This window comes from Natrix helvetica (genome assembly GCF_964273705.1).
Source record: "Natrix helvetica genome assembly, chromosome: 1".
Classification (NCBI taxonomy): Eukaryota; Metazoa; Chordata; class Lepidosauria; order Squamata; family Natricidae; genus Natrix; species Natrix helvetica.
Genome location: NC_138548.1, coordinates 112426768 through 112440299, shown reverse-complemented (window position 1 = coordinate 112440299; position 13532 = coordinate 112426768). Strand labels below are relative to the sequence as shown.

Genomic DNA, 13532 nt, shown 5'->3' with positions numbered 1-13532 from the left:
AACTTCTTTATATACATACCAATAGATGAATAAATGTACAATACCAACGGTGGTTCTTCCAAGTAAACACAAGGCAGGAGAGTTACAGGCAAAGCAGCTAGCTTCAGCAAACAGCCCAGACAGACTGCAAGTTCACTTCTCAGAGCAGACTGCTTAATATAGCTAAGCCACGCCCAGACTTCTTTCTTAAGTTTCTGTTTCAATTCTCTGCACAGACGCAGATCTGTTTAAGTTCCCATTGGCTGACTTAGTTGCTATGCCTATTCATTGGCTGACCTTGTTCCCATGTCTCTCCCAGTCATGAATATTTTAACAAAAATACATAGTAATATTTCGTTATAGATGCCACTTCTATTTCTGTCTTGAACACTGGGTCAAAACCTCCAGAGTTTGAAAACCCAAGCACACATCATCTTCTCTCTTTAAGTACCTGATGAATGAGAATGTGGCTAGAAAGTTGACATAGATGTGCCAGTCTCTCTTTTTAAGATGACTTTGGTATAGATTTTATAACATTCTTAGCTGAAGTAAAAATGTGGGGCATTACATGGATCAAATGTATTCTGTATTGCATAGAACATATCTGTTTCTTATAAATTGGCTACATTTCCTTCCTACCAGCCATGAGAAAGACATATTTCCTACCTAACTCAGCATGTTTTCACAATGCAAGGTTAACACTGGAAAGTCTGGCAGAAGCAGCATTAGATAAAGGTCTCGGGTAGAAGACAGGAAGCACAGACCTTGGTCAACGTCATGGAGCCCTGTCACCTGGAACTTCTCCTTTCCTCTTCTCTTCACCTGTAGCCAGACTGGCGAAATTGTTGTAAATTTGTTTCCAAATATCTTAGCAATATCATAGCCATGGCTATTCCACTATAAAAGAAAAAGAAAAGGAACATACTATGGAAAAAAGATTTGTTACATTATTTACTATCTTTAAATATAAAGGTTAAGGTTCCCCTTTGCCCATATGTGCTAATTGTTTCCCACTCTAGGGGTGGTGTTCATCTCCGTTTTAAAGCCAAAGAGCCAGGGCTGTCCGAAAATGTCTCCGTGGTCATGTGGCCGGCATGACTAAATGCTGAAGGAGCATGGAACGCTGTTACCTTCCCACCAAGTTGGTCCCTATTTTTTTACTTGCATTTCTACATGCTTTTAAACTGCTAGGTTGGCAGAAGCTGGGATAAGTAACGGAAGCTCACTCCGTTATGCAGTACTAGGGATTCGAACGGCTGAACTGACGACCTTTCGGATCGACAAGCTTAGCATCTTAGCCACTGAGCCACCACGTCCCCTATCTTTAAATATAAATTATACCATAAGGACTAGATTAAGGTCCTCAATTCTAGTTTAAGTTTTATTTCTTGATTTGCAAAAAGAAAATGCCTACCTCTTCGCAAAGGAAACCTGTATTTTTACTCTGTTTCATTAATTAATATCCCACCTTTTTTTTTCTTTACAAGTAACTCAAGATGGCAAACATATGTAAGACATTTTCTTCCTCCCATTTTCCCCCACAACCACCACCACGTGAGATGGGCTGGGCCGAAAGAGACTGACTGGCCCAGAGTCACCCAGCTGTTACAATATAACAACTTCACTCCATACTTACAGGTGTAATGTATCCCAAAGTTTCTCCCTTGAAGGAGTGTTCACGTCCTTTTGTAGCACAATAGCTTTTGTGTTCAAGGACAATGTCCTTTGCCATTGGATCAGTAACTACCAGACCACGCTCCTGTACTGTTTGATTTGCATGACGAGTCTGTCAAAATAAAGTTATTGTAGAATTAATTTAAAGAGACTGCTGGCACACAATTCAAGGAAAGGTAGTAGTTTTAGGGTCCTTCAAATTTACAGGACCAAAATGTAATAGTGAAGTAGTGCACTTAGAAATATAAAGATGGAGTGAATATGGAAGAACCCCAAAAGTTGGGGGGGAGGGGAAATAAGTACAAATTGGGAAAATACTATTATACCACATTGATACATAAAAGAATACATTATAATTATAATGAGCATATTAAGGTTGGAAGTTGGAAGATAAAGACTATGTATATGTGATTGTATTATAATTGACCCAGTCATTACACTGGTTGTTAAAGGAACACTACAAATAAAACATACAGAAAAAAAGAAAGAAAAAAATATAAAGAAAAACACAGGGAAAGTGCTTGTCTTCACATCCTACTTACAAGCATGAGTTGGCTGCTACTGGAAATAGGTGGGATTAGCTGCTATGTTAATAATCATAAGCAAGAAAAGGGAATGGTACCTTCCCCAGAAATGAAAGAAAAGTATTGCAGGGAATATATGGCCAAATTTAAATTCAGCATATCCTTGGCAAGACTAGACCACATCCCAACTACACAGAAGCAGAGAGATCCAGCCTAGGGTGGATGATGATTTAGTTAACTCTCCTATTTCTCATGGTCCCTACATTACCTCACATGCTGCCCTGGAGAGATCATAACTATCTGAAAAGTACAAGGAAGAGTAGTGAAGATCTCCCTTTCCTTGTCAAATGTTGGGTAGATGAAATGTATATGTAGTTCTTGCTGGTGAACCACATCATCAAATAATTCTATCTCGCCATTTTGATTTTTCTGAATTTTGTCTTCTACAACTTCCAATAAGAACTCAGAATATCTTCTTTCTCATTCAATCATATGCTTCTCTTCAATTAAGACTTGACAAAGTTTCTCCATAAGCACGTTTTTTAATGCACTATTCTCCACATCAGCATCATTTCCTCTTTTCACAACTGCTGGAAGCTGTCAGAAATCACCACAGCAAATGGTTAAAATTCCCATAAAGGCCTCATTCTTGCCACACATATTGTCAAGTGTCAGGTCTATGGTTTCAAAACCCTCCTTTCCAATCATGAAACTTTCATCCTAGAATCCTAGGCAATAAGCCTTGTATGTCAAAGCAAATTTACAGTATTGCAGGCTTCTTCAATATTACGGGGAGCATTTTCATTCACTTTGAGAAGTATCTTGAATGTGTTGACCTACCACCAGGCATTAATGTTGCCACAATTCAGGATGATACTATAGCAATAACAATGTCTCCATCCCCCTTTATTTTAGCAAGGATCAAGTTGTTAACAAATATCTTTCCTATTCCTACTGGTGTATCAATGAAAATAAGATTGCTTTGCAAGCACTTAGACACATGGTCATATATTGCTCCTTGTTCATTATTTAATAGGGGCTCGTTGTGTAGTATAATTTTTTGCTGTTTGTCCCTGTTGTGTTGCAATTCATGTAGTAATTCCTGATGTTCATTATTCTGATTGCATCACACCGCTTGTTGATTTTAGCAAGTTATATTCTTCAAATGTTTTTCTGAATTTCTCAAAAAAAATTATTACAGAAAAGCTTGTTTCTGATGTCTCTTATTTATCATATTAGGACTTCTCTTAATTTAGAGGAAATCTTAAGACATTCAAGGTATCCTCTGGTTTCTCAGTTGTGGACTATTGATTTAGATATTTGTAGACAGATCAAATTTCTTATTGCTCTGGGGATTCTTGCTCTTTCAGCATCTTCCATAGTTTGCTGCTAGTGATCTTCAGCTTGCAATAGTCTATCAATCCTACCACCTACCAAAGAGACCATGGGTTTTAGTAAGGTACTTGAGGAACAATTGTCTCTTCAAGTTGAAAGTCTTGTGATTAAACCTGGCCAATCATTTGGCTGCTGATTCAAAAAGAGATGCTGCTCATATTATTGGCCAGTTTGAATTGCATGTCATTGTAATGAGAAATGAAGCTTTGCCACATACATCATGGCATCTTGTTCCATCACATATCCCCCTGCATTTTAATTAACTTTTAACATTGAATTTTAATCACCCTTGCCTCTTTTTAAATTGTATGTGCAGTTTTTTTTTATGTTTTAATATTTTATTTGTACACTGCCCAGAGTCCCTTTGTTGCTTCTTTAAAAGCCACATAAGTCAATTCATTGCTGCTGGGAGGGGGAAGAAGTGAGGGATTGCGAGAGCGGCAGGGAAACTGTCACTGAATGTTCAGAATGAGCATCACAAGACCACAGCAGTAGCCTGACCACAGCAGCTTGAAGGAGCCACAACTTTACCAAATTTGATTCCGTCGGGAGTTATGGGAACCGGGTTTTTAACTCATTCTATATGTTAGCCCATTCAACGTACCTTGGTTCAAAAACTGTTGCCCAATGATGCATCATTTTGCCCAATTAAAAGTTATAGCAAGAGTTTTAGCATTATACAGAGAGATGGGAAGTCATGGGTTTAGCTGAGTCACCTAAATCAAGGGTACTAGGAAAGGGGCAGTCTACCTTGATTCAAATTCAGAAATGTCTATGCTACAGGTCAGGATGCATGTTAGTACATTGACTTTATTCGTTAGATGTGTTGCATGAATAAGGCGACTAGATGTATAAAAAGAATTAGTTATACATGAGTATATAAAAGAATACTAGTAAAATAATAGTACATCCAAGGTATTTAAATAATTACCAGAAAAAAAAGGAATATTTAAAAATCATTGTATTACTCATTTGTTACATGTATTTCCTCCACAACCATGCATACAAACTACATGCTGTTACCAAATAGAACACATTATTTTGAAATTAAATGAAAGTTTTATATTACCTAGGAGAGAGCTGCACTACAGAACTACCTAACTGGAAATCAAGAAGATCATTGGGAAATGAATAGATTTCTGACAAGCATTCTCAGTTTATATTCAGAGAAAATGCTCCTAGTTCAAAGTACAACATTCACACAGTATTTGATAAGAACCTTTGCTAATCAGAGATTAATGCCAGAAAATCAACCATGTTCTCCTACCTTTTCCTCCAGTGTTTTTGAGGAAGCTTTTTTCAAATCTGTCTTTGACAATGTAGCATCAACGAACTGAGAAGCCAGGGCAAAAACAAGACCAATGCAGATACATTTCATGGCAACTTTAGTTATTCGAGTCTAACGTCTATGGATGAAGAAGATAGAAACAGAAGTCTTATACATGGAAGACCAATCTAATTTAAATCATTTTTAGAAACTATTGATAAAGATAAGGAGATTTTTTTTTTAAAAAGGAGCCAGAATCAGTCCCTTCAAGAATACAATTCTAGCAAGATTTGCAGTGTTCTTCCAGTACTCTAGCCTTTCCTCTGGCAATAGTTCAGATTACAAAGAAAGAGTACATATTTTATCTGAAAAAGCATGAATTAACTTTTTTTAATTGGCACTTTTAAGCATTTTGTTAAACATTTACTTGGTTTACTACAGTATCATCAAGAGTTTTCAGGATTGCCTTTTTGCCCGCCTGTTTCTCCTAAATTCAAATACTTCTTTTCTGAATAAACTTGGCAGCTTATTTGTACATTTGTAACATTAAATAAAATTTAAATTCAATAAACAGATGCATAATCATTTGAACAAAGTATGTTTGATATAAAATGACTTCCGTATGGTATCCCCAAATAAACATTATTTATGCTTCCCTTGTTGCTACTTCAGTTTTTCTCTCCCTCTGCTTTAATATTTCTGGAAACTTTATATGGACCCTCATTCTGTCCAAGTTTTCAGACTTCCCATTAATATACTCTCAGAATAACCACCGTCATGGATCCTTTTAACTGCAGACATTATGTACCTTAGCCTTATTGTTGATTACAGCAAGTCAGAAGTCACTCAGATTATGAGTTTGCCCAATTTTGGGTAAAGCATGACATTAGGAATTTTAAAATGTGCTATACATCCTCACTTTTTTATATATATAAAGGAATTAGGAATTTTAAAATGCGCTATATATCCTCACATAGATAGATAGATAGATAGATAGATAGATAGATAGATAGATAGATAGAGTAGGAAGATGGCCCAGAAGCTACACAATTCTTCTTGTCTCATCTTCAATGGATAGACAGAGGACACAAGATCCAATCTACCCTTTCCATTAGCTTCCGTGTAGAAGGTTCAAGTAACAGCCCTTTATCAACTTTAAAACCCCTCCTCCTATAACACCTTTCAAAAGGAGGCATGCCTAGATCTGTGGATCATGATTCTGAAAAAAAAGTTGTAGATCATCCTACTGATCTATAGTTCTTTCAGATCCTGGAAAAAAATCCTCAAAATGATCCAAGAGAATTTTGCAGAAGAGTTATAAAGATCTGTCTGCAAATGGAATAACAAATTAAAAATCTCTTGTGTCCACCCAGCTAGTAAAAGTGTGGTAGTCTCTAGTGTCTTCAGTCATAGACTAACAGGCTTTGCTTCAATGACATCAAGAAGGAAGTTTTAAACATTTTTTAAACAAAATACATACCTTCTGGAAAAAAATTTTTTTTTTGCAAGCCTCAGTAGAGTAATTACTGTGGCATAAACTTTTATAGCTCTAAATCCACAAAGGCTGTATAGTTAAATTAATCTGTTATCTTTTAAAATCCATTACAACTAATGTTTCCGCTCTGACAGATTTACTCAAGTCAATTGTCTGGAAATTATAGACTGTGTTGTGGAAGTCAGATAGCACCCAATAAAGGGCTGCAAACTTTAATTAATTGGATAAGGTTTTAGAAAACACTTTAATTTAAAAGGTGCCATCAAAACAATGAGTTTCCAAGCATCCTCTTAATTGGGACCTTCCCTCTTTTGAAATATGGACACTTTAAAAACAGCGGAACTATTTTCAATGCAAAATCTGATCATGCTCACAGAAAATGATATTAATGTGAATACAGTGTGCAACAATGGGCACAGCCCACTCTTTCATTTCTCACCCAATTTACTGGCCAACAGTTCTAATCAAATGATTTACATTATTCCATTCCTCATTATAACAATACCAGATGGGTAAATTATATTTTTACAACGTTCTTCAAACGGATACCCAGTGATCCAATATGTAAAAGTCAAAACTAGGAGAAGACCTGGAAATACAAAGTACAGTGATCCAAGAGGATTTTGCAGAATATTTATAAGGATTTATTTTACACTTGCTTTTCCATCTGTAAGAGAGGAATCCATTTCAATTCCTGTATACAAATTCCACAGAATCTGGATTTGTTACAGCGGCGCAACTCTTTTTAAGTAACATTTCAATGTTATCTTCCTCAAAAGCATTACCTTCAATTCACAACCCCCCCCCCCCGCCGCCGCCGCCGCCGCCCCCGGGGAACTCAATGGGATTCACTGTCATTATGAGATTAGTGGAAACCACCATTACTACAGTCACTGGCTGCAATATACGAAGCCGCAAACAAGCAAAGCAGATTAAGAAGAGATCGCAAGGCAATTCTAGGAATGCGCCCCTGAATCCTACTGCTGCTCTGCAAAATGACGCGCTTGGCAGATTGGCCACTTTAAGGGCAGAGTCCTGCTTCCTCTAGAAACGGTGGCGTGTCCCGGCCCTGCTTATTGCAACACTGGAAGCATAGACCTGGATAGGCAGCTAGCGCGTGGGAACCCACCCGGGGAACAGGAAGAGGAATTTCGAAAGAGCTATGAGTAGAGGTTGACCCGTTACGTGCAGCTCGGCTCAACCCAAGCTTGCCAGCTTGCCTGCCTGTCTTTTCAAATCCCCTCCCACCTTTTCAAGCACTCGCATTCGCGCCCTTGATTTCCTTCTGTAAACCGGATCTGCCTCGACTCGGAAGTGAAGCAAAAACTTCAGAGGCAAGGAGCGCACGCCTTTTAAAGGAGCCGTCTCGTTGTCTTTTCGGGATAAGCGTGACTTCATAATAAAGTGGCTGATAACGAAGGAGCTCTAGCGAGATGCCCCCGAGGTCATATGCTAGGATTCTTAATTCTTACTGGAGGCCTGCTTCGGAGACTGCCAGAGACTTACAACGGAGAAATACCTCAGCCTTCTAAATAGGTTTAAAGCAGGCTAAATATAGCAGGGTACTGTGATGCAAGGCAAAACAACAGCAACCTAAAAATAGCTACACTAGTGTGTGTCAATAATAAAAATATAAACAATAACAAAAACATAAACAGACTGTATAACAATCCCTAACTGGCCCAAACCGTTCATAAAAAGGGATGAAAGAAACTGGTACTGCAAAACTGACAATAATTCCATTAGCTGAATTCACTTACTCCATCAGTTAGGCAAATTAGCTCAATTTAATCAAAGCTTGGGCTATCTGATCTGAGTTGCAAAAAGTTGGATGAGAACTAATTGGCAATAAGGAGTTACAGGAAGTCGTTTTGAATTTTCAAAAATGAATGAATGTTTGTCAAATACAGACAACTCTTACTGTAAATCTTTGTTATCTAATTCTCTACATTATTATGCTAAAGATCGTAAGGCTGCATCTAAGTCACAAAGTTCTCTCTGACCTTGGAAGGATGTGCAAATGTAACAATCTGAGAGCCTAATTTTGAAATTTCTGCAAAGAATTGATTGCAGTAAAGCTGAAATCCTACACATTCTTGCCTAGAAATTCATGGAATTCAGTATCTTTTACCTCTGAGTAGACACCAGCTAGCATTTGGGAGAAGTAAAACCAATGCAATGTTGCACTGAGTGTGGCTGGGTCTGTGTAACCCTCTAGACTAGAACTCATGAGTTATTTTTGCAACAGTTACTAATCTACTATTTCTCAGACTGACCTACTTAGTATCATGTTTCTATGAATAAAATGAGGGGACAGCACCCTGATGCTTCCTTTAAAACTCAGGCTGTTACCACACTTTTTTTTCTTCTCATAGAAAAATATGAATACTATTAGGAATTATTTTGGAAGTTTCTTATGACCAGTTCAACCATTGGATGTAAATCTGTGGCTTTAATAGATTTCTAGGTTGACTTGCTGAGTTTTAGTACTGTAGTTCTGTTTTTAAAAAGCTCAAGGACAAATAACTTCCATTCTATTTCTGGGATGGGGGAATCTGCAGTTCCATTACTTCTTGTGGCAATAATTTTTTTCTTGTAAAGAGAAAGAGAAGTGGGTTTGCTATTGCTTCCGTGACCTGATCCTGCTTGGCTTCAGTTTCTAAGCCCAGCCACTGCTGATTGCCTGTAAGAAGGACTGACCTTTCTGAGTTTGTGCTGAGACGGATGTCAGAAGCAGAGAGAGACCATGTGTTGATTCTGCTGTCTTTTCAGATTTTTTCACAAGCTGTATTTTTTATTTACTCTGGTACTGCCTGTCCAAAGGAGAGAGATGGCCAGAGTGACTTTCTGTGGATATTGCCTGCCTGAAAGGAGGAGGACGGGCTATTGTGATCTGATGGAAAGTCTAATGATTCAAGGGATGATGAAAAGAGTAGACATTGTGACCTCATGGTTACTCATATAACTAAAAGCCCTAGTCCAGGGGTATGCAAGTTTTTCCTACTTAATGACTATATTAATCTTTGAATGGTGGACTCCATACAAACTTGACTATGTAAGGGGATTAAGAACGATCCATACTAGTGCTGAAGTAGAAAATGTATGCAAATTAGAGAACCAGTTTAGTGTAGTGGTTAAGGCCCCAGACTATAAACCCGGAGACTGAGTTTTTTTAAAAATTTAGTTTACTTTACTTGTCATTGCACCTCGTACATTGAAATAAAATGCCATCTTCAGTGTACATCATACATAAAAAAGCTATTAAAAAATAAAACAAAAACACGCATCCTTCACATTCTATACTATTGAATTGAAACCCTCTGATACTACATGAATATTACACTATACAGTAGAATTAGAGTTCTGATCCCATTTGAGCCATGAAAGTCAACTGGGTGACTTTGGGCTAGTCACTCTCACAGCCCAACCCACCTCTCAGGGCTGTTGTGGGGAAAATAGGAGTTGGAAGGATTATTATGTATGTTTGCTGTCTTGAGTTACTTATAAAGTAATAAAGGCAGGATAAAGATTTAATAATAACCTAGAGTTTGTCAAGGTCTTTTCCACTTACTCGCACTATGAAATTGCTCACTAGCTTCACTTGTATAGACTATCTGCAGCTACAGTCAACAGACCAATGTATGATTTAGACCCACACTTCTCCCACAAACGGCCATCTAATACAGCATAGTAGGGAAGTTGACATTATTCGCTGTAAGCCAGCACAACATTATAATACAATATCTATATTAACTAATGTGCCTGTTAAAATAAGATCCTTAAGAGGGATGCATCTTGAAAATTGGAATGGGCATAGAAAGTTCTTCATGCAATAAGTGTAACAAACATTGTGGAGAAGGCGGGATGCTATTTATGGAATTTTTGAATATAGATACTTATGGAAAACCCTGCTGTATTGTTCCAAAAAGGCAGCTGTATAGAGAGGGAATGAGGGGTCCTTGGTGCTCTTTGAACTTGGTTGTTTTCTTACAGATATTTGGTACTGATGATATTACCTAGTTTGGGTAATGAAACATCTGCAAGAAAACAAACAAGCTCAGAGAACACCAAGGACCCCACATTTCAACTCTTAAATTTGCAGGCCCAGATTCACACTGTAAAAATACCTTTGGAAGAGCAGTATGTAATTCTAAGCTTACAGCACAAGTGAGTTTTCATACATATATGGGCTTGGAAGATAAACAAGGGGCTACATTATGTTGCTATTAGTTTATTGTATATATTTTGATTTGATTGCAGTGAACCACATACATAATGTAATGTTTGAATAAAAGAAAATGATTTAACACACTGATTGGAAAACAGTTGAATTTCAAAAGTTGTAACCAAGGTTCCTACATCCTATTTGACTTCTCATCTGTCCCATTTGCTACAACCAAGTCACATTTAGGCTTCTATTTTTTTAAAATAATGGAACGTTTGTTTTTATTTTTTCAAACAATGGATCATCATTGTGTGCTGCTTGAAAAAATCTAGCAGGGCTTACAAGTGTAACAGCTCTGACTGCAAAATAGGGATTTTATACCCTATATCGACAAAGCAGTAATAGGGCAAACTTTTGGATGCCTATTCAGAAATCTTTCATTGTGTCCAATCGGCTAAACTCACCAGGAGGATTGAAGATGGCAAACCAAATCCCATTTTAACGCTCAAGCGGATTTATTTCTCATTAGGGGCATGGCAGAGGCGGCGTTCTGCGCTCGATTTCCTCCGCCCAGCCTAGGAAAGATCAACACCTGTTCCTGCTCCCGCAGCAGGATGCGCGCTGTCTCGGGAGGTAGCCCCGGGCGCTCAAGTAGAGCCTGTTCCTTGGGGCTGAGGAGGGCCCTGCAGCTGTAGCTAGTGACGAGGAGCCGGTGGGGCCGCGGAGCGTCGCTCAGAGGCAGCCTCGCTCGGCCCAATCCCCGCCGCTACATCGCCTCCTCCGCACACGAGGTGGCGCCCCGAGGCGCTGCCTAGCGGCTCCGAGATCGGAAGGCGAAGGCGGAAAGGCGTCGCGCTTGCGCTCAGGCGGGGCGGCAAAGGCGGCTTCGGGAAGGCTAAAGGTCCTTTGCGCGGATCGCGGCAGCAGTTTCGGCGGTGGGAGGCTCTGCTTCGGCGTAAAGATGCCGGCCGTGTCGAAGGGGGATGGGATGCGCGGCCTGGCCGTCTTCATCTCGGACATCAGGAACTGTAAGCGTGGCAGGGGCGGCGAGGGAAACCTGCCTCCGGCTAGGAGGGCTCGGCGGGGGCGTCGGGGCTGGCGGGCTTTTTTCGGGTGGGGTTCTTTCGCTTCCCGGGGGACCCGCTCGTCTGCTTGTTTCTCCTGAGCGGCGGGTTGAGCGTCGCCCGATCCTTTTCCGCGAAGGCGGCTCCGGATTGCGGGGAACGTCGGGCTGGGGTGGCTTCAAAGCGTAATGAGAACGCGGCTCTCCTGGGAAGGCTCCTCTCCGCTCTCACCACCGACGGCGTTTTGGGCTGGCAACGAGCCACCTTCTGCTGCCGGCGTCTCCTTCGCGGTGGCCGAGAGAGAGGGGGGGGGGATGTCTCTGAAACTGCTTTGAGAAAGCTGATTGTAGTGATGCGAAGCCCCGCGAGCTGTGCTGTAGATGGGGCCGGAGAAGTCCTTATTAGCCTGCGCCAATGCAGCCTCTTCCTGATTGGGGTGGCTTTAAAGATACGGAATGTGCTTCCACCAACCCGGAAAATGGGCCTTAGTGAAAGGAAGATTAGCTCTTATCTTTTTGGATGCGGGGGAAATGGAAGCTCGGCACATATAGGGAAAGATTGCAGCGTGTGTAGCCTCGGGAAAGAAAAACGAGGAGAGGGTCGTTGCTGACAGCCCGGCCTCAAAACTCCTCACTGCCAGAGGCAAGGCGGTGAAGGAGGCCCCATCTCAAATCAAGGTTTGTTGGTTAGCCCCCAGATAGAAAATTCCATAAATTCCTCTTCCCTGGTTTTAGAAATGGAGTGAAATAAAACAGCCAAGCATTTGCTCCACTGTTTGAGGAGTACCCAAGGCTGTAAAGGAAGCAAGCTGCAGCAAAAATAAGTAGGACAAGAGTGTTCTGGCTTCCTTAGTCCAATTTCTCATCCTTTTTGGAAAAAAATATATATGTAACACCACCAGCATAAATCACTCTTGACAAAAAAAATACGTTGAAAATGTTCTCCTAAATTGCCTACTAAGATTGATTCCGGTTTAGAAGAGTGGTCTGGCTGTTTGTCTGTGCAGTGTCCCCACAGCAGACAAAAGTAGCTGTTTTTATCCATTTTCCAGCACATTTGTTTTCTAAACAACAAAGTCATTCAAGAGCAACAATAATAGGAACTGCACCTGTGTAATTGTATATATTTAGATGTCTGCTGGTACAATGGTATGGCTTCTATAGCTAAATCAGCCCACAGACCGAGGTTTAAGGAATTCTGTGCCGAGTAGCTGAAAGAATACTCCTAATCTTCTTTTGGCAGCAGGACTATCCTTCAGGAGACCTTTGAAAATCAAAACTGGAAAAGTTGGCCAAAAAGACCTCAGTGAACCAGCCAATATTCATTTTAAGAATTGTTTAAGGAATACTCATGGCTGTATTTATAGTTGTGCCAGGACACATGCTCTTTGGTACTTCTAATAATCAGTAAATTGAGAATACAGCTTTAGATGGAAAAGCCTTCTGTGATTGATACCTTCCAACATGTAATCTTGAGACAATGTATGCAAAAATATATTTCCATGTATTTGGAGAGTCCTAAGTGTGAAGGGAAGATCGGCCTAGAAGTGACTTTTAGTAAAATGGTTGAGTAATCATTTGCTTGATATGCTTCCAAGAGCAGCAGCTTCTCCTTTAACATATGCCTCTGTTCTGCAGGAAAAATAGGAAGTACCTCGGAAGTGGAATCTTTTTTATTATAGAAGCCTGACTGGTTAAATGCTATCTTAAATATATCATTCTGTTGACAAGTTACATTTAGTTGGCTGCCTTTGAATGAAGATTGGTCTAGCCGTTAATTTGGCCTGTGGTTATTCAATATACTGAAATACCTCTCCCCCCTCCCCCCTCCCTTCCTCTCCCTCCTCTCTGCAAAAGAGCTATTGACAAGTGACTTTACTGTAATTTAACACTATGGTTATATTTTTAATATATAGAACATATGAGATAACTAGTATTCCAGCACAAAATAATGTAAAACATTTTTAAGT

General features: G+C 39.8%; 2 protein-coding genes across 7 annotated transcripts in view; one reads left to right on the top strand and one right to left on the bottom strand.

Moving 5' to 3' along the window:
* The window catches only part of CHID1 (chitinase domain containing 1), a 128445-nt gene extending 120732 nt beyond the window's left edge, over positions 1–7713 (bottom strand). For 2 of the 4 annotated variants that reach the window (XM_081934803.1, XM_081934800.1), the window contains exons 1-4: positions 7583–7713; positions 4840–4978; positions 1616–1765; positions 744–876 (exon numbers count right to left, since the gene is read on the bottom strand). In XM_081934803.1, the coding sequence (XP_081790929.1) occupies positions 744–876; positions 1616–1765; positions 4840–4950 (394 nt within the window). In that variant the 5' untranslated portion in view covers positions 4951–4978; positions 7583–7713. Of the gene's footprint in view, positions 1–743; positions 877–1615; positions 1766–4839; positions 4979–7463 lie in introns of all 4 variants that reach the window. The other 2 variants (XM_081934801.1, XM_081934802.1) reach the window with 2 other exon arrangements.
* A 2858-nt stretch (positions 7714–10571) lies between these two features.
* Positions 10572–13532, top strand: part of AP2A2 (adaptor related protein complex 2 subunit alpha 2) — a 61885-nt gene continuing 58924 nt past the window's right edge. Inside the window, exon 1 of one of the 3 annotated variants that reach the window (XM_081937195.1) lies at positions 10572–11527. In XM_081937195.1, the coding sequence (XP_081793321.1) occupies positions 11461–11527 (67 nt within the window). In that variant the 5' untranslated portion in view covers positions 10572–11460. Of the gene's footprint in view, positions 11528–12068; positions 12241–13532 lie in introns of those variants that run through there. The other 2 variants (XM_081937196.1, XM_081937197.1) reach the window with 2 other exon arrangements.